Source organism: Podarcis tiliguerta (assembly GCF_965153285.1).
Source record: "Podarcis tiliguerta genome assembly, chromosome: 18".
NCBI classification, from domain to species: Eukaryota; Metazoa; Chordata; class Lepidosauria; order Squamata; family Lacertidae; genus Podarcis; species Podarcis tiliguerta.
In genome coordinates, this window is record NC_139551.1 from 636697 (window position 1) to 659996 (window position 23300).

General features: G+C 54.6%; 2 protein-coding genes across 5 annotated transcripts in view; one reads left to right on the forward strand and one right to left on the reverse strand.

The window, feature by feature from the left end:
* Nucleotides 1-2546: 2546 nt before the first annotated feature.
* Nucleotides 2547-8527, forward strand: PEX11G (peroxisomal biogenesis factor 11 gamma). Of its 2 annotated transcripts, none has more exons than XM_083421806.1 (5): nt 2547-2663; nt 4462-4653; nt 7075-7253; nt 7418-7468; nt 8092-8527. In XM_083421806.1, the coding sequence occupies exons 1-5, from the start codon at nt 2589-2591 to the stop codon at nt 8297-8299; spliced, it is 705 nt and encodes a 234-aa protein (XP_083277932.1). In that variant the 5' UTR covers nt 2547-2588; the 3' UTR covers nt 8300-8527. The 2 variants fall into 2 exon arrangements, with proteins under 2 accessions (XP_083277932.1, XP_083277933.1); XM_083421807.1 differs by lacking the exon at nt 2547-2663 and adding an exon at nt 3773-3905.
* A 334-nt stretch (nt 8528-8861) lies between these two features.
* Nucleotides 8862-23300, reverse strand: part of ARHGEF18 (Rho/Rac guanine nucleotide exchange factor 18) — a 52359-nt gene continuing 37920 nt past the window's right edge. For all 3 annotated transcript variants that reach the window (XM_083421359.1, XM_083421358.1, XM_083421357.1), the window contains 15 exons: nt 22755-22880; nt 22085-22202; nt 20909-21157; nt 19634-19710; nt 18174-18352; nt 17589-17680; nt 17177-17365; nt 16886-17032; nt 15924-16039; nt 15721-15774; nt 14912-14959; nt 12697-13161; nt 11347-11677; nt 10301-10420; nt 8862-10217 (listed from right to left, as the gene is read on the reverse strand). In XM_083421359.1, coding sequence (XP_083277485.1) covers nt 10090-10217; nt 10301-10420; nt 11347-11677; nt 12697-13161; nt 14912-14959; nt 15721-15774; nt 15924-16039; nt 16886-17032; nt 17177-17365; nt 17589-17680; nt 18174-18352; nt 19634-19710; nt 20909-21157; nt 22085-22202; nt 22755-22880 — 2439 coding nt within the window. In that variant the 3' untranslated portion in view covers nt 8862-10089. The remainder of the gene's footprint in view (nt 10218-10300; nt 10421-11346; nt 11678-12696; nt 13162-14911; nt 14960-15720; nt 15775-15923; nt 16040-16885; nt 17033-17176; nt 17366-17588; nt 17681-18173; nt 18353-19633; nt 19711-20908; nt 21158-22084; nt 22203-22754; nt 22881-23300) is intronic.

Consider the following 23300-nt stretch of genomic DNA (forward strand, 5'->3'; position numbering starts at 1 on the left):
GCGAAGAACAGAAATAAAAAGTCAATTAGATAAAATACATTTCGGGGAAACACCTGCGCGGCCCAGAGACTGGCGCCTTCTGCAAGCCCAGCAGCTGCCCTTCCCTGGGAACTGGGCCAAGCCCTGAAGGCCTGTTTGCAGGGTTATTTGGGGCTGCCCAAGGAGATGGGTTTTATGGGCGCATGCCAAGCCGGCCCGGCCCGGATCCTCGCACGTCCCGAGCCTTTTACGAGCCCGTGAGGCTGCGGCACGGGGAGGGAAACCCATTGCCAGGAGGGCATCCCTTACGGGCACGTGGCAGCTGGGCCAGTCACCCGCCCAGAGAGGCACGCCTGGCAAACACCAAGGTGTGGTGGCAACACAGGGCCGGATCCGCTGTGGGGCTGGGCCAGGCAAGGTGGGACCAGTGCTGCGTTAACATATAAGCTCAACAGGCTCTAGCTTAGGGCCCCGCTCTCTTGGGCCCCCCAAAAAATTAAAGGGGAAAAACAACAACTGAATGTACATTTCCAAAATATTATCTATCATCTATCTGTCTATATCTTTCTATCTATCTATCTATCTATCTATCTATCTATCTATCTATCTAATCTATTCATTTACCTCTATCTATCATCTATCTATCTATCTATCTATCTATCTCTATTCATTTACCTCTATCTATCATCTATCTATCTATCTATCTATCTATTTATGCCAGTGCCAGATTTACATATAAGCTAAACAAGCTCTAGTTTAGGGCCCCACTCTCTTGGGGGCCCCCCAAAAAATTAAAGGAAAAAAACAACTGAATGTACATTTCCAAAATATTATCTATCATCTATCTGTCTGTCTATATCTATCTATCTATCTATCTATCCATTCATGTATCTCTATCTATCATCTATTCAGCTCTCTCTCGCTCTCTATCTATCTATCTATCATCTATCCAGCTATCTATCTATCTACAGTGGTGCCTCGCAAGACAAAATTAATTCGTTCTGCGGGATTTTTCGTCTTGTGAATCTAATTCTGTGACTACGCAGAATTAGATAAGTTAACAGGAAGGATCCGGGACCAGCGGGACCAGAGGTTTACTGAAGACTGGACTAAATTTACTGAGTATCTGAAAAGTATTTGTGATGATCAGATCACGTTTGTAGGACTACAAGAAGTTCTGTGAGGAGTAATTTAAGAAAGATTGTAAAAATGGAAAGGGAGAAACGATTTGTTAGAAAAGGTAAAGGCAATATTAAGTTAAGAATTGCCGGGGAAATAATCAAGACGGAAGGCTATCAGAGATGCGGAAGAAGTCCAAACAAGGACATATGTGGAATAATTTGTGTGGTATGTCTTAAAAAATTTTGTGTACTAAAAATTAATAAAAAATATTATATATATAAAAAGCCTCGTTTTCGTCTCATACCGCGATCTCCCCAATTCCTCTGGCTGTTTTGGAGCTCTGTTCTCAGCTTTTATGGCTCTCTGTTTGCTTTTTCTCTTTCTGTCCATGCATGGAAAGGGGTTCCTGCCAACTTTTCAATCTCTGTGCCCTCGTGGCACCTGTCAAGTGAGGACAACGCCGGAAGGAATGGACTCTGATCCCCGGAAGCTTGCGCCATTCGTCTTGCTGCGACATTTGCCAAAAGAGCAAAAGGACCGGACCTGGAACCACAGAACCAAAAGGGCACCCCAGTGGTCATCCAGCCCAACCCCTTGCAAAGCTGTCAACAAAACCAGTCGGCTGCTTAGTCCAGAGCAAGCAGGTGGCCTTTGGTCCCTATAATCTTCGTGGCTCTTCCATCTTTTTGATTTTCCATCTTTTTTTTCTCTTCTTTTTAAATTCTTTCCACATATAACATCACCTTGAAGATCTGGGATGAGACGCCCCCGACTGAAGCCAGGATAATGGCGCTTAGGCCAATTCCTGCGGAAAACAGCCAACAACATATAAAGTCCTGCACAGATTTTATAGATAAATGCTGTGCTTTTTTCTGGGGGTGTGGTATGCAGAGGTACGCATACCCCTAAACATTTTGTGAATCTTTGTCCTTTTGTCCATTTACTGTCTTTCTTTTCCCGGATTTGAACTGCAAAATGGTGATTTTCTCGAGTCAAAAGGAGAGTGTACACCTTAACATTTTTTAAAGAAAAAAAAGCACTGGATAAATGAAACTAATTCAATAGATAATTCTTATGCCAGGCTGATGTTTGCACAAAAGGCGATAAACGGCTTCACAATACGAGGGGAGATCTCTTGTTTTCGTTTCTGGCCAGCAGTTGCAGCAAAGAACCACAGGATGGCAGAGCTGGAAGGGGCCCCCAGAGGTCATCCATCCCAACCCGCCGCAAGGCAGCCATCTCGGCTCAAGCAGCCCGCTCTTTCCCCGCGTTATATCTCTTTTTCCTCCTTCCAATCATCCTTTCTTTTCCCTTTTTCGCCCTCTTTAACGCCCGAGAGCTTTCCCTCCGCTCGCGTCCTCTTTTGGCCCCTCCGGCTGCCCGTCCACTGCCGCGCAAGGCCTGCTGGGGCTTGTAGTTCCCCGCCTCCTGCAGGGCGGCGCGTGATTGGACGGCTTCAGGGGGCGGGCGAACCCGGAAGCGTTGCCATGGCGGCGGGAGCGGAGGGCCTGCTGGGCGCGCTGGTGGCGCTGCTGGAGACGCACCGGGGCAGAGACCGCGCGGTGAGCGAGGGAAGGGGTCGGCCTGTCCGTCAAGAGAGGCGGGAGCCTGGTCAGGGGAGGGGCTTAAGGGTAGCGGGCGGGGCCTGGACAGCAGGCTGCCTGTCTGTCAAGAGCAGCGGGGCTGGGCTAAATGGAGGTGGGAGGGGTCTGGTGTGGGCGTGGCTTAGTGGGTACTGGGCGTGGCCTGGACAGCAGGCTGGGCTGTCTCTTAAAAAAGCAGTGAGGCGGGGCTTAATTGGAGTGGGAGGAGTCTGGTATGGGCGTGGCTTAGCAGGTAGTGGGCAGGGCTTGATAAAGGATGAGACAGTTAAGAGACAGGGCGTGACTTAATAAAGGTAGGGGCGTGGCCTAGTGGTTAGTGGGCGTGGCCTGGAAAGCAGACTAGATTTTCAGAATCACCTAATGAGAAAAGCGATGCTCCTTTTCTTAGAAACAAATCAAGATCCCAGGCCTCATGGTTCAGATTTAACTTGTGTCAAGTCGTACCGCCGATCCGGCCGCCAGTGTTGCGTGCTCTGACTGGCAGGCGTTCCCCCTTGCTTCCTAACGGAGCATAGAGAAAACCTGAAATTGTCGAAAGCGGGTAGAGGCAGAGGTTTCCTCGTCCGACTTTAAATTTTGACCTTGTGCCTCGCCTGCTAAAAATAAATGAATGCGATCGTTGTTAATAAATAAATGCCATTGTTCCTTTCTTATCTCGCCCTTAAAAAAAGAAACGCAAGTGACACATTTTGTTCTATTTAAAACCGAAGCAAACTGGATGGAGGAAGGGGAAACCCAGATTTCTGGCTCTCCCATGCCTTCCTCCTCCAGATTTGCCAAAGATGTTGGCAAATGCGGAAAGTGCGGGGCCACAAAGGGATCTCTGCAAGCTGCCTGGATCGGTAGATTTATTCGGACGAGGGTTTCCCCGCAAATTTGGGTTTATTTTGTTTGGAATTGGGTGGCGGAAATGAGATGAACCTATGCAAAGTTTGCGCCCTGCAGGGGTTGGGCTGGATGACCCCCGGGTCCCTTTCGGCCCCGTAGTTCAGCGATGCCAGCATTTGAAAAGTCTGGACCAGGCTCATCCAGACGGAAAGGCTTTTTGGAAGGAGCAAAAGCGCCTTGCCTGGCACCATCCATTGGCAGGGAGTTCCAACGGGTCACAAAGGAAAAGGTCGATTCCTTACAAAGTGCAGAACGGGGGTCCGGATCGAAGCCGGTTTCTGGAAGAAAAACGATAAAATAATTGCTATGGAGGTGATTTTGTAATAGATGGGAGATGGGAGGGGGAAAGGGTTTGGAGAAGTCAGTTTAGGAAGACGTTATGTGAATACTTGATTTGAGTTTAAATCCGTGGCGTTTTGGAAATCTCATAAAAAATAAATTTTATTCTATTTTTTAAAGAAGAAGCTGGGTTCGTCCGTCCGTTGTAGGCAGGGGCCTAAAAGTCACCCACTCCAAAAAAAAAACCACCCCAATGCAGGAATCGCAGTGAGCAAAGCAATATTGTCTCGCTTACTTTTCCATAAGCGTAGCGCCCATTAACGGACAGCTGAATCCCAGATGGGTTTTGACCTTTTCCTTGGAGGTTTCGAAGCAGAGCCTGTCGTGGATGCTTTTGCCGAGATTCCTGCATTGCAGGGGGTCAGACTGGATGACCCCTAGGGGTCCCCTTCCGACTCTAGGATCGTTTAAACCCGTCTTTTATTCCCAATCGTGATGCTTTTTGAATAACAATCCCCCGGCGACAATGGAAGCAGCGTGTTCCAAAGCGCAGAGGTAACCGCGATCTCGTCTCCCTCCCTTCCGCCAGGTCCGCACCCTCGGTTATGGCTGCCAGCTGGCAGGGGGGGCCTTGGCCGCCAGGAGCCACCCCACGGAGTCCCCGCTCGGCCAGAGCCTCCTGGCCATATCGGCTCAGCTCAGCCACTGCCGGACGGTCCTCCGTCTCTTCGATGACCTCTCCATGCTCGCCTACAGCCGCCAGTACGGCCTGGGGCCGAAGGTGGGTCACCCTGGGGCAGGGAGGTGTTGGAGGGCCTGAATTCGAGGAAGGATGCCCAGCCTGAAACCCAGGAGAGCTGCCAGCCGGTGCGGGCAACACTGAGCTAGCCGTGGTTTTCCTCCCCGGCAGCGGGTTGGGATAGATGACCTCTGGGGGTACCGACCTGGCACAAGCGCTGTGCTCGGAAACACCAGGAACTGGCTTCGTTTTTGTGGGGAAGAAGCACAACTCAGGGGTCAAAAAACAGATTCCCGCATTGCCAGGGGTTGGGATGGATGACCCTTGGGGTCCCTCCCAGCTTTACGATTCTCCAGCTGGCCCGATTCACGGCTCTCAGCGTTAAAAGAGGGTCGGAGGAATGGCTGGGGAAGGCTGTCGAACTACAAAAGCGATGCTGTCCCTCCCCTGTCGGAGGCAGTATACTGGGGAGAGTCGAAGCTGTGGCACAGCTGGCCTGTTTATATATATATATATATTATTAATAATTTTCAATTACAACCCAGTGGTAGCCTCGTTATAACAACGCCAAATTGCAATGCAGCTGTCAATACCAATCTCACAAACGCAGTCAACGTTTTGGAATGTTTTGCCTCCTGAAGGCCGGAAAACCGGAAGCGACCGCTCTGGTTTCTGAACCATTTTCAGAAGCCGAACGTGCCACGCAGCTTCCCTATTGTATTGAGGCTTTCGGTTTTCGGTTGTCAAACGGTCTCCCGGAATGGATTACTGTACCAAATTAAACAATTTAGGTGGCCCCTCCCCTGCATGCTAGAATGGATGGCTTTCTTTATACCTGCATTCCAAAAATCTTATTAGTTTCCATTACATTCCAATCAAGATGATAATCCCATAAACGACAGCTGCAATAACTTCTATCCGTGTTAATAACTTCTATTCGAACACAGACTGCTGGCCTGTTAATCATAATAATAATAGATTTTTATTATTTGTACCCCCGCCCACCTGACTGGGTTTCCCCAGCCGCACTGCTCCACCCATCGCCTGTCAGAGGGATATTTTCGGACAGCAAAAACACACCCGCCCTCTGGCCCCGCAGGGATCCAGCCCACTCCGGTTCTCCCTGCTTCCTAGAAGGAGCAAAGTGACTTTCCCCATGTGATTTCAGAGCAAACACTCCTCTTTTTTTGGTTGCGCAAACACAGGAGGAGCACGGGATTGAAGTATGCGTCACACAAACAAGGTGTTTGCAGCTGCAGGAGGCATGGGGTGCCCGGCGCCCTTTGACCGCCCGTGGCGCGAGGGGGGGAGCTGGAGGGCGAACCTTCGCCCCCACCCAGGAAGAGCGGCAAGGGGTGGCCGGCACCCAAGGGGGAGGAACCCCACCGAGGCGATGCCACCAAAGGGAATCGCAGCAATTCCTGGAAGTGGCGAAGACTCACAGGGGCGGCAGGGCGCTCTGCTCGCGCTCGAGGCACCCAATGCCTCTGAACTGCTGGGAGTCGCAAGAGGGGACAGGTTGAATCCTGACAAGGCAGAAGGACTGTTTTTGGGGGTGGGCAGGTGTGGGGGACTCCCTGGTCCTGAATGGGGCGACTGTGCCCCCGAAGGACCAGGTGCGCAGCTTGGGGGTCGTTTTGGACTCACCGCTGTCCATGGAGGCGCAGGTCAGTTCTGTGTCCAGGGCAGCTCCATCTGGGACGCAGGATGAGACCCTCCCTGCCCGCAGACTGTCTGGCCAGAGCGGTGCATGCTCTGGTTATCTCCCGCTTGGGCTCGAAGCTGCCAGCCTGCAACAGCGGCCCCGATCCTGGGAATGGCTTTGTCCGGCTGGCTGAACTGGGCGAGGGGAGCCAAGGGGTCTCGAACCCAAAGGGAGTTAGGGGCTTCACCTGCAGGCAAAGACAGGGTCTGAAGCGGACCAGGGGGGGGGGCAATGGTGAAGAAGGCTGGTTTTGCCCAGGCCAGAGAGGGAAGTGGGGGGCCAGTGGGGCTCATCTGCCTGGGAAGAATACTTCAGGAAAAGAATAGGCTCCGGGGGAACCCTACCCAAATGCAGAGCGGAGTCCCTAAGGCAGTTGGGTGGCACCTTCTGGCAACCCTTGCAGCCAAGAAAAGAAAAAGAGAGTTGGGACCCCCACGGTCATCTAGCCCAACCCCCTACGAGGCAGGGATCTCTGGTTTCCTTTGGCCCCCTGTCAGCGAGGGGGTCTTGTCGTCTGGGGAGCCCAGGACCCCCAGACCAGGCTTGGGCCCCGCGGAGGTCAATTCGCTTTGGCTTCACCCCCAGAAGCGCGCTCCGTTGTTTCCCCGAGACAGGCAGGTGCCCACACTGGGGACTAGTGCCTTGCGTCATCTCCAGGGAAGGCGTCCAAAGTCTGCTGCCAGCCCGTGTGGGCAGCGCTGACCGAGGTGGAGCCTGGTCTTCTTCGCGAAGGACCCAACCTTCTCCCCCTTTCCCAGGAGGAGGACCCCGCCGTCCGCTGGCTCTCGGTGGCCAGCAACGTGGCTGACCAGCTCTACTACCCCTGCGAACACCTGGCGTGGGCGGCGGACGCCAAGGTCATCCGGGGCGACTCGGGGAAGTGGTGGATGCTCAGCACCTTGCTCTGGGCGACCTCCCTGCTGCTGGGAATCGCACGGTAAGGAACGCCGGGGGGGGGGGAGAGAAGGGACCCCGGGCGCAACAGCTCCTTGCCTCCAACTGGCTGGTGGAGGCTTGCAAGTTGTGGGTTCGAGGGGGTTGGGCTAGATGACCCTTGGGTCCCTTTTGTAAAAGGCTCATTTTCGACCCTCTCAATTCCAGCTCCCTGAGGATCTTGTGCCAGCTGAGAAGGCGGCGGACGAAGCAGGCCAGGTAGGAGCCGTTTCTCACAGCAAATATTTCGGAAGCAGCCCCCTATTCCTGCGGCAGGCAAGAGGCCCCCCTCCCTCCGTCCTGGTTATGGGATAGGTAAAGGTAAAGGGACCCCTGACCGTTAGGTCCAGTCACAAACAATTCTGGGGTTGCGGCGCTCATCTCGCTTTATTGGCCCAGGGAGCCGGCGTACAGCTTCCGGGTCATGTGGCCAGCAGGACTAAGCCGCTTCTGGCGAACCAGAGCAGCGCACAGAAACGCCGTTTACCTTCCCGCCGGAGCGGGACCTATTTATCTACTAGCACTTTGACGTGCTTTTGAACTGCTAGGTGGGCAGGAGCAGGGACCGAGCAACGGGAGCTCACCCCGTCATTGCGGGGATTCAAACCGCCGACCTTCTGATTGGCAAGTCCTAGGCTCTGTGGTTTAACCCACAGCGCCACCCGCGTCCTGGTTATGGGATACCCCCCCCCAAAAAAACCACGCACTGTCTTCTGCTCAGTCCAGGCTAACCTTAAGCCCCTTAAGTCCAGCTCCACACTTCCATGCTTTGGAGGGGCTGGTCTGGATGGGCTCTGGGGGACCCTTTCCAACTGATCCTCCTTCTCTCCGTCTCCCCGCAGCAAGGACTCCCTTAGGAGGACGAGGGTGCGAGCCCGGGCCGAAGCCCTGACCGTCGCCGGCAACCTGGCGGACCTCTGCAACGCCGTCCACTGGCTGCCCCCGCGGGTGCTGTGGGCAGGGAGGTTCCCCCCGTGGCTCGTGGGGCTGCTGGGGACGACGTCGTCCCTCATCGGAGTCTACCAGACCCACGTGGGGGGAGCCGCGTGAGAGGAAGCCATGTGAGGCCAGGCAACCCCCTCGAAATTCCTGCCAGAGCCACAAAACGGGGAGCCAGATTCCTTCGCGGTGCTTTCTGTCCTCGGAAACCCAGAGCCTGTCCCCCCCCCCCGGCCGTGGGGCAAGAAGAGCCCCTCGCAGGCACTGATCGAAAGCCCGTCCGAGGCACAGCGTGTAAAGCTAATAAAACGCAGAGAGGAAGTATCCTGCAAACCAGGGTCAGCAGGGAGCCTCCTTTATTGCTTGCGACCCCTGTGAACGCCTCCCCCCTTGACCCACGGATCCTGCACGGGTTGGGGGGCTGGCTTTGCAAGCCAGGCACGGGCTCCAACTCCGGACGCAGCAAAGAGGTCCTTCGGTCATGATTCCGTCTCCCCAAAAGACCCCCCTGCACTCTTAAGTTCTCTTCTTCCTGCACTCTTAATCCCTAGGACCGGGACAGGATTAGGGGTTTGGGGGTCCCCCCAGAGGGTCTGCAGCCTCTTCCCTGGGGGGGGGGGGATTCCTTGGCTGCAATTCTTTCCTGCTCAAGTCGTAGCAACCAGGCAAAAGGCAATATATATCTATATTTATTCATTTATTTATGCACGGGCCACCTCTCGCACTCAAGGGGGTCTCAAGGGGGCGTACACATAGTAAACAAATAAATATTCAAAACACAGAGCAATTTCCCCCCCTGGGGGGGGCAGCGGCAACAGAGGGAAATGTTTGCCTTTTGGGGAACTTTCTCCCCCTGACCCCAGTTGGCGAGTCGCCTGTCCTTGGCTGCGTGTGGACTGTGCCTGCCCCCCCCCCCGTGAAAGGCAGCGGGGGAGGGCCTTTAAATTGCCACTGGTCCCGTCCCCGAAGGGAGCTCCCCCGAGGGAGAAATCTAATAGGCAAGCAGAGCATGGACAGGTCAGCGATTTGGTGCAGAAAGAGGGCTTCCCTTTCAAGAAACGCGGAGGAAATACACAGTTATTACGAGAAACGGCCCCACCTCAATGGAAAGTGGTCGGGAGCCTCTTGCGACGGGGGAGCTCGCCCTTCCAACGCCCCCCCAGGACCGAGCGCAGAAGCCGCAACTTGTGAGAGAACGCAGGTATCTGGGGAGGAACAAAGAGCCCATCTCGCATCGCTGCGAGGCTGCAATCCAAAACTCCCCCCCCCCAAAATGTTAAGAAAAGCAACCTTTAGGAGGTGAGCATTTGCAGGAAACAGGGGAAGAGAGTGGCACGGTCTGTTCCAAAGAGATCCCTGGGTGGCGGAGAGGTTTGAAGCTGGGGCAAATAAAAAAATCTATGGGGGGGGGGGATTCCTGCAAAGGAAGCGGATGAGCGTTTGGCGGCAAGGGGAGCGTTGGGTCGGACGCAGAACACGCCGGCCTGCGAGAAGCCAGATTTGGGGGGGAACACAAGAGTCGTTTGCCACAAAGCCGGACGCCCCTGCGTGGCTCCCGGCAGATTAAGGAAGGCAGCCCTTTGCCTAAGACAAAGGGGCATCGCCGCAAAGTTTCTCTGTGCCCGCCGAGGCCTGTCTTCCACCACTTTGAGCTGGCACCTCTGTTGGCCAAGTCGGCTCTCTCTCGCCCCGCTGTGGAAAGTGCTTAAAAAACGATAGCGGTGCCACTGCCCCGGAGAGAGAGCAAGGTGGGTGAAATTGGGGCATCTGTGCGCAGCCCAACGACTGCCGGAGAAAGACGCCTTCTCCCCCCCAAAACGCAGCATCCTCGCTGTTTTCTGGCCTCTGTCCTGGCAAGCGAAAGGGGCCCGGTCCCTCAGAGGCTGGGCGGCTGGCGCGCGTCAGAAGAAAATGACGTCTTCCTTGGCCAGATCGTCCGGGGTTGGCGGGAGGGCATGGACGCTGTTGGGCTTGAAGAGGTTGGCGGCAGGGGGCAGGGGGTCCGGGTGGGCGCCCTCAGCAGGCGGCTCTGCGGGGAGAAGAGGGAGAGTGGGCCACGGGCCGCATGGCGGGCTGGACGGGGCCCCCTCTCTCGCCCACCGCCCGACTTACCTGGCAGGAAGGCCACGTTCTGGCTGTGGGGAAAGACGGGGCTCATGGAGTTGCGGCTGCGGGAGGGGGGCTCGTCCTTGCCGGCCGACCGGGGAAGGAGCTGCCTCAGGTCGACCGATGCTGGAAGGAGAAATAATAATAATAATAATAATAATAATTTATTATTTATACCCCGCCCATCTGGCTGAGTTTCCCCAGCCACTCTGAGCGGCTCCCAATCAAGTATTAAAAACAATACAGCGTTAAATGTTAAAAACCTCCCTAAACAGAGCTGCCTTCAGATGTCTTTTGAAGATAGGATAGCTACTTATTTCCTTCACATCTGGTGGGAGGGTGCTCCACAGGGCAGGCGCCACTACTGAGAAGGCCCTCTGCCTGGTTCCCTGTAGCCTCACCTCTCACAATGAGGGAACCGCCAGAAGGCCCTCAGCGCTGGATCTCAGTGTCCGGGCTGAACAATGGGGGTGGAGACGCTCCTTCAGGTATACCGGGCCAAGGCCGTTTAGGGCTTTCAAGGTCAGCACCAAGACTTTGAATTATGCTTGGAAACGTCCTGGGAGCCAATGTAGGTCTTTCAAGACCGGTGTTATGTGGTCTCCACTCCCAGTCCCCAGTCTAGCTGCCGCATTCTGGATTAGTTGCAGTTTCCGGGTCACCTTCAAAAGTAACCCCACACAGAGCGCATTGCAGTAGTCCAAGCGGGAGATAACCAGAGCATGCACCACTCTGGTGAGACAGTCCGCGGGCAGGGAGGGTCTTAGCCTGCGTACCGGGTGGAGCTGGCAGACAGCTGCCCTGGACACAGAATTAACCTGCGCCTCCATGGACAGCTGTGAGTCCAAAATGACTCACAGAAAGGAGACCCTCAGAGAAAATTATGGCGGGTCCTTGGAGCTTCCTTGGGTTCCTGGATTGCAGGGCACCACTGTATTACAACCCTCATTTTGCATCTTCATTCACCCTGTGGGCTTACAATGATGCATGTTCATCCTGGGGCGGCAGCCTCCGCCCCCAGCGGCCCCTCCTGCGGCCCCCGCGCCACTCACCCGAGCTCTCCGTCCGGTGGGAGGCCTTGGCGGAGCCCTTGCCCGCCTTCTCCTTGCTGCCCTTGGTGAAGGCGGCCAGCTTGGTGGGGATCTGCTGCTGGACGGCTGCCGGCTTCTGGATCTGGTTGGTGGCGCTCAGGAGGTGCAGGGGCACCTCGGTCTTGAGGGGCAGCACCGGGCGGACCCCCTCCAGGGCGGGAGAGGCGGCGCTGTCTCGGCGGGCCAGCTCCGCCCTCTCCAGGTAGTCCGTGGCGGAGGCGACGCTCCCTCGCCCGCCCGGCTTGCCCTCCAGGCCTTCTCCGTTGAAGCTGGCAGAGTGGCTCAAGGGGCCCTGCAGAAAGAACGAAAAGGATGAGGCCGGATCCTCCCATATGGCGGTACCTCGGGTTAAGTACTGAATTCGTTCTGGAGGTCCGTACTTAACCTGAAACTGTTCTTAACCTGAAGCACCACTTTAGCTCATGGGGCCTCCTGCCGCCGCCGAAGCATGATTTCTGTAACCTGAAGCATCTGTAACCCAAGCTAAAAGGTAAAGGGACCCCTGATCATTAGGTCCAGTCGTGACCGACTCTGGGGTTGCGGCGCTCATCTCGCTTTATTGGCCAAGGGAGCCGATCTAACAGCTTCTGGGTCATGTGGCCAGCAGGACTAAGCCACTTCTGGCGAACCAGAGCAGCGCACAGAAACGCCGTTTACCTTCCCGCCAGAGCGGTACCTATTTATCTACTTGTACTTTGACATGCTTTCAAACTGCTAGGTTGACCTGCTGATCGGCAAGTCCTAGGTTCTGTGGTTTAACCCACAGCGCCACCCGCGTCCCGCAACCCAAGGTAAGGTAAAGGTAAAGGTACCCCTGCCCGTACGGGCCAGTCTTGACAGACTCTAGGGTTGTGTGCCCATCTCACTCTAGAGGCCGGGGGCCAGCGCTGTCCGAAGACACTTCCGGGTCACGTGGCCAGCATGACAAGCTGCATCTGGAGAGCCAGCGCAGCACACGGAAATGCCGTTTACCTTCCCGCTAGTAAGCGGTCCCTGTTTATCTACTTGCACCCGAGGGTGCTTTTGAACTGCTAGGTTGGCAGGCGCTGGGTCCGAACGACGGGAGTGCACCCTGCCACGGGGATTCGGGTGGACGCGGGTGGCGCTGTGGGTTAAAGCCTCAGCACCTAGGACTTGCCAATCGAAAGGTCGGCAGTTCAAATCCCCGTGGCGGGGTGCGCTCCTGTTGTTCGGTCCCAGCGCCTGCAACCCAAGGGACCACTGTATTATTATTATTCCTGCCCAATTCCTCCGCATCCACCCGGTCTGCTGTGCTTTGTGCCCCTGCCATGGTCGGCAGCAGTCGCTCACCTGCCCTGCCTCCGGGGGCGAGAAGGCGCTGGCGCTCTGCTTCTTCAGCCTCCGCTGCTGCTCCAGCCGCTCCCTCTCCCTCTCGACGGCCCGCTGGGCCTCGCGCAGGCGCTCCAGGTCGTGCTGATAGGCCTCTCGCTGGCGCTCCAGCTCCTGGCGCTCCTGGCCCAGCCGCTCCCTCAGCTGGCGGGCCTCCTCCTCCCGCAGGCGCAGCCGGGCCTCCGCCGCCTCCGCCTCCCTGCGCTGGCGCTCCCGCTCCCGCTCCCAGCGCCGCTGCTCCGCCTTCAGCTGGCCCTGCAGCTTCTGGACGTGGGCCAGCTCCTCCCGCTGCTTCTCAAAGTTGCGCTGGCGCTCCTGTTCCAGAAGAAGGTTGCCCCGCGTCGACTGCAGGCGGAACTGGCGCTCCCGGTCAAGCAGGGCGCTCCGCTGGACCTCCAGGTAGCTGTCTTGCTGGGCCAGGACGGCCTGCCGGGGCGGGGAGAAAGGGGTGAGTGAAGAAGGAAGGAAGGAAGGAAGGGACTCGCCAAAGCAGAACACAAGAGACGGAGAGGAAAGCCGGGGGCCTCGATGTCAGGGACTGGCTGGATGATGATGATGATAAGCTAGGGAAACCCAGCCTGATATAAAGGGATATAAATAATAATATTATAATTATTATTTCAGCTGTCTTGCTGGGCCATGACGGCTTGCCGGGGGGAGAAAGGGGGGAGTGAGGAAGAAAGGAAGAAAGGAAGGAAGGAAGGAAGGAAGAAAGAAAGAAAGAGACTTGCCAAAGCAGAGTGCAAGAGACGGAGAGGAAAGCCAGGGGCCTCGATGTCAGGGACTGGCCGGATGATGATGATAAGCTAGGGAAACCCAGCCTGATATAAAGGGATATAAATAATAATATTATAATTATTATTTCAGCTGTCTTGCTGGGCGGAGAGACGGAGAGGAAAGCCAGGGGCCTCAATGTCAGGGACTGGCTGGATGATGATGATGATAATAAATTTTATTTATACCCCGCCCTCCCCAGCCAAGACTGGGCTCAGGGCGGCTAACACCAGATATAAAACAATTGATTGAAATACAACTTTAAAAACCAATATTAAAATACAACATTAAAATGCAGCCTGATTTCAGCAGAAACTCAAAAACTTTTTTGGGGATGAAAACGTCAAGTCTTCACCAAGGCTAACTATCCAGACTGGTCCTAAGTGGGCCAGAAAAAAGCCAGGGAAGTCCCCAAGTAGGAGTTCCATCACAGAAGGAAAAAGGAATGATGATGATGATGATGATAATAAGCTGGGGAAACCCAGCCAGATGGGCAGGGTATAAATAATAACATTATAATTATTATTTCAGCTGTTTTGCTGGGCCATGACGGTCTGCCAGGGGGAGAAAGGGGTGAGTGAGACAGAAAGAAAGAAATTTTCTGGCAAAGTGTGTTTAAGGAGATACAGGGGTACCTCGGTTTTCGAGCTTCTCGGAAGCCAAACATTTCGGTTTTCAAATCACGAAAACCCAGAATTGCTTCCATTTTCAAATGTGCCTCAGAAGTCAAACAGCTTCCTCCGAGGTTCTTTCCCCCTTCAATCTTCTCAATGGAAATCACAGACGGCCCTTTGCGACTCAGTTCTCAAATGTTTTGGAAGCTGAATGGTCTTCCGGAATGGATTACGTTCGAAAACCGAGGTCCGACTGTGACAGAAATCACTGGGTCAAAGCTGACCGAGGTGGCGTTATTTACGGTGGGGTGGAGCGTTCGCAGGCTAGGAAGGGCTTGCTCACAAATTCATTGACAGCGGCACAAATTAGGATAGCTAGGAAGCGGAAGGGGCAAGCAGAATATAAAATGGGAGAATGGTATAAAGAGGTGTGGGATATGGCTATTAATGATAAATTAAGGTGTGCCGTTAAGGTAAGACGGGGAGCATGCAGGAGAAATGATTTCGAGGAGAAATGGAAGGTGCTTGTAGAATCTGTGCTGTTAAAACGGAAAGGGGTCAAACCATCACAAGAGGCGTTGAACGGAGTAGAACAGAGGGTCCCTCGGGACTCCGCAAAGACAGAGGGAGGATGCACAGAAAACAGCCAAGAGGGGGGAGGAGGGGGTATCCTTCCCCGTGGGTTTCTAGCTGCAGGGCCTTGTTTCACTCTGCTAAGTGTGCTCCCTGTGACCCCATCTGCTGCCCTAAATCTGGGGGCGCAGAGGGGAAAGTAGGGGTCCCCTTACCTGGAGGCTGAGAAGCAACTGGGAGAGGGTCTGTACCCTTTGGACGAGCTGAGGGAGGAAACAAAAGGCTGTCAAGAAGTGCTGGCCAAGCCCTGAATTTTAACATCGCAATAGATCACCAGCTAAAGATTGCAATATACAGCGGAACGGCTTGGCTCCCAAACGGCTTGGCAAACCCGGAAGTGGGCATTCCGGTTTGTGAACGTTTTTTGGAAGCCAAACGTCCGGCGCGGCCGTCAGCTATCGTTTCCGGGCGCCTGCAGCAATCAGAAACTGCGCCTCAGTTTCTGAACCGTTTTGGGAGTCAAACGGACTCCCGGAATGGATTAAGTTTGAGAAGCAAGGCACCACTGTACCGATGGACCACGATGTCTGAATCAAGGATGGAGCTACGGGGAAGCACGGTTTCCCCTGTATTGAGATTTTTGTCGGCGACTGCTCTCGCGATTCGCTGCCCCCTGCAAGGCTGAGCCAGCAGAGTTAAGAAGGGCTGCAGGAATCGAGAGAAAACATGGCTGGCTTCCCGGTTTTTCCCGCATTGTGACACAAACACCGCGATATATTGCCAGGTCAAAAATTACGAAACCGGTATCACAATATGGACTTCAAACGGGTTTGGGGCGATCTGTCTTTCAAGGGAAAAATCTCCTTGTTGGTTCAGGCCCACCAGAGCTTCCCTCTCTCGTTGGAACACCTGCCCGCCCTTCGCCCAGACCCCAAACCGCTCTGCACATGCCCTTGCGCTAGGAAGCGGCTAGGAAGCCCCAAGGGCAGGAGGGTAGCGCCCAGGATCCTGCCCGTGTGCTTACCTCCGACTCTGTTTCCAGGGAGCCGCTGGGACGTTCCTGCCTTACAGTGTCACCCTGCAGAAAGGCAGAAGGAGAGGGGGCATTTTAATTTTTTTTAAAAACCCAGCTTGTTTTACACTTCGTTCCCAAACACTGACCTCTTCTGGCCTCTGGTCCTCCCTACTAGTGACTTGCCAAGGGTGCCTGCCCCCCCACCCCCTTACCAATCGCGGCCCTTCCTCTCCTCCGGCCGTGGGGGGGTCCTCCGGGTTGGCAGGGGGGGCTCGGCGGTCCCGCAGGCGCTGCTCCCCGCCGTAGACCTTCCTCTTGAAACTGCCCACTGGGGAAGAGAAGGCAGGGGTGGGGTGAGAGGGGGCGCCCTGCTTTGAATGGCGAGGCAAGGGGGCTGTGAAAGGAGCGTGTCGGTCGGTAGCCGCACCGTTGGCAAAAACACAATCTGCCCAGGAGCGCCAGGCCTGATGAGCACAGCAACTCAGCTCTCAAAATCAGTGGCCAAGTCTGGAAATCCTTGCCTGCCCTGAGTGCTCACTGGAAAATCAGCCCTGAGTGCTCACTGGAAGGACAGATCCTGAAGCTGAGGCTCCAAGACTTTGGCCACCTCCTGAGAAGAGAAGACTCCCTGGAAAAGACCCTGGTGTTGGGAAAGATGGAGGGCACAAGGAGAAGGGGACGACGGAGGACGAGATGGTGGGACAGTATTCGTGAAGCTACCAGCATGAGGGAGGCAGTGGAAGACAGGAGGGCCTGGCGTGCTCTGGTCCAGGGGGTCATGAAGAGTCGGACACGACTAAACGACTCAACAACAAAGTTCTGGGAGATGAGGGGAGAAGGGAGCTTGTCTCCAGGAGTGGGGAAACCTCTGTGACTTCATCTCTGCCTCTTGGCCCTCATCCTCTCCTGCTTCCGCTTCTGCCTCTGATTCTTGACTCCTCTCTACCACGGAATCTCCCTGCTCACGAAGCTCTGTTGCCTCTTTTGCTTCCAACACCTCCTCCTTCCAGGCTTCTCCCTCCCACCCCCACTTCCTGGGCTCTGGGCCTCCCTCCCCTGGGGTTCCCCTGGGGGTTCCCTAGCTGGTTCCTCCCACCATCCCTCTGTCTCCAACCAGCCCATGACAATTAAGCCTTTCTCTCTCCCCCCCCCCCATTTTAACAGGGCCACTTACTTTTGGCCAGGCCGGCTGTGGCGCTGTCATACCCCCCAAAGGTCTCTGCGCGCCTCAGCAGGCTCGACCCGCCGGTGGTGTCCTCGGAGCGGGTGGGGGCCGCAGACCCCCCTAGCTGGGTGAAGATCAGGCTCTGTAGGCCTTCCACTGCAAACGCAAGAATTGGTTTTGGCGGGGAGGCGGAGGAGAGGAGGCCAGCGCCCAGCCCAGCCTTTGCCCGCCGGGTGCCCCCCAGGCGCTTGGGAGTCGCAGTCCCGAGCACCCGGGGCGTCTCGCGCACGCAGCACCCACCTTCCGCCACCGCCTTCTTGAGGATTGCCTCCCCCTGAAGGCTCTCCGGGGAGTCCGCCCTGCCGATGAGCCGGGGCCGGGAGCCGGGCGCCGGGTCCTCGAAGCCGTTCATCTCCGCCATCTCCAGGTAGATCTGCTGCTTGTCGCTCAGGCTCTGCAAGATCTGCTCGTCCTTTTGGCTCAGGCGGTCTAGAGGGGGAGGCAGAGTTCAGGGCATCGCAGCACCTGGGGGGGGGGGCAGCCAACCCGAGAACAACAGGAAAACAGAGAGCGTAGGGCCGCCTCCCCTTCCTGGGGAGACAGCAATTTCTCCCTTCTGGGCGACCTTCCTTGCAGCCCCTGAAGAGCTCGGACGTAGGAATCAGGCCAGGCCTCCCCCTGGCCATAGGGTCACCTAGCCCAAGCTTCCTACCTTGGAATTCCTTCAGCTTCACTGCCCTCGCCTCGGCCTGCCTCCGCTCCTCTTCAGGGTCACCAAGAAGCTCCTCCTCCTCATCGGGGCAGCTGAGCAGACAAGACAGAAGCGCCCCAAAAAACTCTTTAGGACAGCTTTGTTTCCTAAGACCTGCATTGGCTCAATTGGCACCATTCAAAGGGTTGGGGCTGGCCTTGAAAGCCCTAAACGGCCTCAAAGGCCCAGTAGACCTGAAGGAGCGTCTCCACCCCGGACACCGGGGTCCCTCTCCCAAAGGTCTTCTGGCGGTACCCTCATTGCAAAAAGTGAGGCTACAGAAAACCAGGCAGAGGGCCTTCTCGGTGGTGGCGCCCTCCCACCAGGCGTCAAGGAAATAAACAACTATCTGGCTTTTAGAAGACATCTGAGAGCAGCCCTGTTCAGGGAAGTTGTCTGATGTTTTATTCTGTTTTTAGTCCTCTGTTGGGAGTCGTCCAGAGTGGCTGGGGAAACCCAGTCAGATGTGCGGGGTACAAATAGTAAGTTATTAATATTGCATTCCCAGCAGGCGTCAGGGCAAGGGAGCCCCCCCCCCCCGCTCACCTCTCCACCGCCCGGCGGATCTGTGCCATCCAGAAATTCCTCTCCTCTTTGGAGGCGGTGTGAATCTCGTACATCTCCGGCCCCTTGAGGGACGCGCTGATCAGAAACATGGCCTTCTCTTCGTTGGCCACTTCCCGGACGATCAGCTTCTGCAGAGAGATCACCGGTGGCTTTGCGTCCTGCGGAGCAACAACAACAACAACAACAACAACAACAACGATAATTTTATTATTTATATCCTGCTCATCTGGCAACTTTGCAATTGTTTGCAATTGTTATCATACAGCCTATTGCGTCCACGTGCTTTAGCAATTGGGATTTGCGTAATATAATAATAAATTTTATTTATACCCCACCTTCCCCAGCCAAGGCTCAGGGCGGCTACCACCAAATATAAAAACAATTGATTGAAATACAGCTTAAAAAACAAGATTAAAATACAACATTAAAACATCAAAATGCAGCCTCATTTCAGTGGAAACTCAATCAAAAACCTTTTTAGGGATAAAAACGTCAAGTCTTCACCAAGGCTAACTATCCAGACTGGTCCAGAAAAAAGCGAGGGAAATCCCCAAATAGGAGTTCCATCACAGGAGGAGAAAGGAAAAAAGAAAGAGGGGGAGGGAAGCAAATTGGCTCCAAGCCAAAGGCCAGGCAGAAGAACTCTGTCTTACAGGCCCTGTGGAAAGAAATCAATCCTGCAGGGCCCTGGTCTCATGAGGCAGAGCGTTCCACCAGGCCGGAGCCAGAGTTGAAAAGGCCCTGGCTCTGGTTGAAGCCAATCTAACTTCCTTAGGGCCTGGGACCACTAGGGTGTTGTTATTTATGGACCTTAGGGTCCTCCGTGGGGCATACCAGGAGAGGCGGTCCCGTAGGTACGAGGGTCCTAGGCCGTGAAGGGCTTTAAAGGTCAAAACCAGCACCTTGAACCTGACCCTGTACTCCACCGGCAGCCAGTGCAGCTGGAAAAGCACTGGGTGAATATGCTCCCATGGCATAGACCCCATGAGGAGCCTCGCTGCAGCATTCTGTACCCGCTGGAGTTTCTGGGACAGCTTCAAGGGCAGCCCCGCGTAGAGCGCATTACAGTAGTCAAGCCTTCTGGTGGGTTTGATTTTGTATGACACCTGGCTATTGGCGGGGTGAGCTAGCGGCCGGCGACCCCGGGGCTCCGCGTTTGCTGTGCCATGTGTGCCACACGCCCAGCCTTGCCAGGAAACGGCAGATGATAATAATGATAATAATAATAATAATAATAATAATAATAATAATAATACCTTGCCCTCCCCAGGCTCAAGGCGGCTAACACCAATTAAAATCACAGATACTGCGTATAGTGGCACTGCTCATTTGCGGGGCTGCCAACTGCCTCCTCCCTCCCAAAATCATAAGATGATCAGGTTATCGCGAGGTTTAGCTGGCGATATATATGGGGAGTAGCGGTGGGATAAGCCACGTACCACAGAGGCAAATGTGTACTTCTGGTCTTTCTCCTGCAGCAGCAACAGCACGTCGGTCAGCAGCACGGCCAGGATCTCTGCCAAAAGTCGACAGAAAGGGGGGTGAGACCAAGACGCTTGAGCAGAGATTGGGGGGAAATCTGTGGGGGGTTTGAAAAACCGTCTCTCCTGTACAAGTTCATTCAGCAGGGTTGACTTAAAACCAAACCGTCAAAATGTGCTTTATGGGGAAACTAATTAATAATGGAGACGCGGGTGGCGCTGTGGGTTAAACCACAGAGCCTAGGGCTTGCTGATCAGAAGGACGGCGGTTCGAATCCCCGTGACGGGCTGAGCTCCCATTGCTCAGTCCCAGCTCCTGCCAACCTAGCAGTTTGAAAGCACGTCAAAGTGCAAGTAGATAAATAGGTACCGCTCTGGCAGGAAGGTAAACGGCGTTTTCGTGCGCTGCTCTGGTTCGCCAGAAGCGGCTTAGTCCTGCTGGCCACATGGCCCGGAAGCTGTACACTGGTTCTCTTGGCCAGTAAAGCGAGATGAGTGCCACAACCCCAGAGTCGGCCACGATTGGACCTAATGGTCAGGGGTCCCTTTACCTTTACCTTAATTAATAATGAAGAATATGCGGTGTTAGAAATAATGCATGAAACTGCAAAAGGGGCCGGGTCGGAGTCAAAATGTTTTGTGTGCTTTTTTGAACACTGGATTTGTGTCATGTGTTTTAAAAAATTAACTTAAAAAAATAAAGAAATGAGGGTTCCCTCGGGGTCCCTTCTGACTCTAAGCAGGCCTAAACAGCCTTGCCAGAAAAGATCTTGCAAATAAAAGAGCGTGGTTTGTCACTGGCTGGCTTCTGGCACCCAGGGAGGCTGCACTAAAAAAGGTGAAGGGACCCCTGACCATTAGGTCCAGTCTCCGACTCTGGGGTTGCGGCGCTCATCTCGATTTATTGGCCGAGGGAGCCAGCGTACAGCTTCCGGGTAATTTGGCCAGCAGGACTGGCAAACCAGAGCAGCACACGGAAACGCCGTTTACCTTCCCGCCGGAGGGGTACCTATTTATCTACTTGCACTTTGATGTGCTTTTGAACTGCTGGGTTGGCAGGAGCAGGGACCGAGCAACGGGAGCTCACCCCGTCACGGGGATTCGAACCGCCAACCTTCTGATCGGCAAGTCCTAGGCTCAGTGGTTTAACCCACAGCGCCACCCGCGTCCTGCTTGCCTGCAAATCCCGTCCTCTGTCCCAGGAAACTTTGGGGGGACGCCGAAAGGACCCACCTTTGAGGCGCCCAGAGGCGGCCTTCCAGCACAGAACGCCGTCCACCAGGAGCCGCCTCTGGAGCATGTCCTCCTTGCGGAAGACCAGGCCGTTCTTGAACTTCCCCGACGACTTCACCTCCATCTTGGTTGCCATCTCGCGCAGGCGCTGCCCCTTCTCGTTCTCGTTGACCTTGGCGTCGACGGCCGTGATGACCTCCTTGATCAGCGCCAGCGCCCGCGTCAGGTCCTCGTACTCCTGGGTGCCGGCTGCGGGGAAGAAACCGGGGGCGATGGAGGAAGGAATAAGGAGAGCCCGGCTGCAGGATCAGGCCATCGGGGGCCCTTCTGGGCTGGCATCCTGTCCTTAAAGTGGGCAAACGGAGACCCTCCCAAAGGGAAGCCCCCAAGCTTCTAAGGATTTTCTATTTAAGTTATGGTCCAAAGGCTATTCATCAGGAAATAAGGATTTGTTTTAAGTTTTTCATGTGTGCTAAAACTCAGTCTAAGTTTTATTTTTTTATTGTTTAACCCCATCACTTAACAAACAAGGATATACATGCTACAATGTCATTGTTTTAGTTAAATAAATTGTTTAAATTGTTATTAAGGAAATGACTGTTTTTCTCCTTCCAATAAAACACAGCAGAAAAAGTTGTCCAAGTATAAACAGTTAACTTATTAAGCCTCACGGTAATTTCATAATTATCTGTCTTATGTATTTCTACTAGCAGAACCAAATCAGTAATTCTTGACATAGCTGTAAAAACTACTCTGGAAATTTATTATTCCAAAACCGAAACCTTCATCTGGTTGTAAATATTAAGATTATACACGCGATAATGAGTCTTTCTGTTAAAAAAAACGTGATTTTAATCAAGCCTTACTGACTAGTGATTTAAATCAATTTAATTTAAATCAAATGCACCCTGGTGGAAACCTTGCGACTTTTGTAGTTTCCAGGACCCAGGGGGAGGAGACAAAGCCATTGCTCCACCCACTTTCCCCTTTAGCCACACCCACCACCTAAATGCAGGGGCCCCCCCAACAAGGCAGCCCCCCTGAGGCTGGAAAGGGTTCTCCCCACACCCGAATGGGCCTCAAAGTTCAGTCGAGAGGGGGAAAGGGATCGAGCCATCGAGCTGGGAGGGAGCTCTAGAGGTCCTCTATCCCATCCCAAACCCCCGCAAGCCGCACCTTCCGTGTTCTGAATGATGCGCTCCACCAGGACGGGGTATTTCATGATGCGCTGCGTCACCAGCAGGTTGCACTCCTGGACCCCGAGCCGCCGCACGATGGAAGAGTTGCTGATTCTCTAGAGGGCAAGGGAGACGAGAGATCTGGGCGGGGAGGGCTACGCCTTGCAGGAACGGCTTTGCGGCCCCCAACCTGGCCAATTCGGACCCCCAAATCTTGCTCTCCCGAGATAGACTGCCACTGAATGCAAAGGCTTGGTTATATATACACACACAGAGTGGAACCTGGGTTCTCAAACTTAATCTGTTCTGGGAGTCCATTCGACTCCTGGAACGGTTCGAAAACCAAGTCGCAGCTTCTTCCTGCAGCCAATCAGAAGCAGTGTTGGACGTTCGGCTTCCGAAAAACGTTCGCAAACTGGAACACTCACTTCCAGGTTTGCGGCGTCCGGGAGCCGATTTGTTCAGGGGCCAAGCCGTTCGGGAACCTAGGTACCCCTGTAATTTCCTTTTATTCTTTTATTTATAGGCTCCTTTTTTTCTTCCAAGGTTCTCCTCCACTCCCTCCCCTTTCCCATCCTCACAACAACCCTGCAAGGAGCTTCAGGGCCAAGTGGGGATTCGAACCCAGGTCTCCCCCCCCCCCAGCTCTTCTTTCCTGGCCCCCTTACCTTGATCAGGTTCTGGAACTTCTTGCTCTGTTGCAGGAGCTCTTTGTAGTGGGCGACCGCCTCTCCGTGGCTGCTGCAGAAGACACCGTACTTCTCCTTGACCAGCTCGCCCGTCTCCCCCGAGAACTGGAAACCGGGGAGGCAGGGGAAAAGGGGGGGGGGGCGATTGCATCTCAGGACTGCAATACCTCTTGTCATATGAACCCACCCGGACCCCGAGATCTTATTCCGAGGTCCTCCTTTGTGTGCCTCCTGCTTGAGAGGCGCGGAGGGTGACAACTTGAGAGCAGGGCCTTCTCTGCAGTGGCTCCCCGTCTGTGGAATGCTCTCCCCAGGGAAGTTCACTATACATCTTTAGGCGCCAGGCAAAAACGTTCCTTTTTAACCAGGCCTTTGAAAGTGGACGTTGAAAGGGGATGCGGGTGGCGCTGTGGGTTAAACAACAACAGAGCCTAGGACTTGCCTCCCATCCAAGTACTAACCAGGCCTGACCCTGCTTAGCTTCCAAGATCAGACGAGCTCGGGCGTGTTCAGGGTAGTATGGCC

Bases quoted from the DNA above. Each gene is read 5' to 3' on its own strand.
- PEX11G (XM_083421806.1), top strand. From the start codon at position 2,589: ATGGCGGCGGGAGCGGAGGGCCTGCTGGGCGCGCTGGTGGCGCTGCTG. The intron at 4,654-7,074 runs GTGGGTCACCCT...CCCCTTTCCCAG, and splicing joins AGTACGGCCTGGGGCCGAAG to GAGGAGGACCCCGCCGTCCG. The intron at 7,469-8,091 runs GTAGGAGCCGTT...GTCTCCCCGCAG, and splicing joins CGGCGGACGAAGCAGGCCAG to CAAGGACTCCCTTAGGAGGA.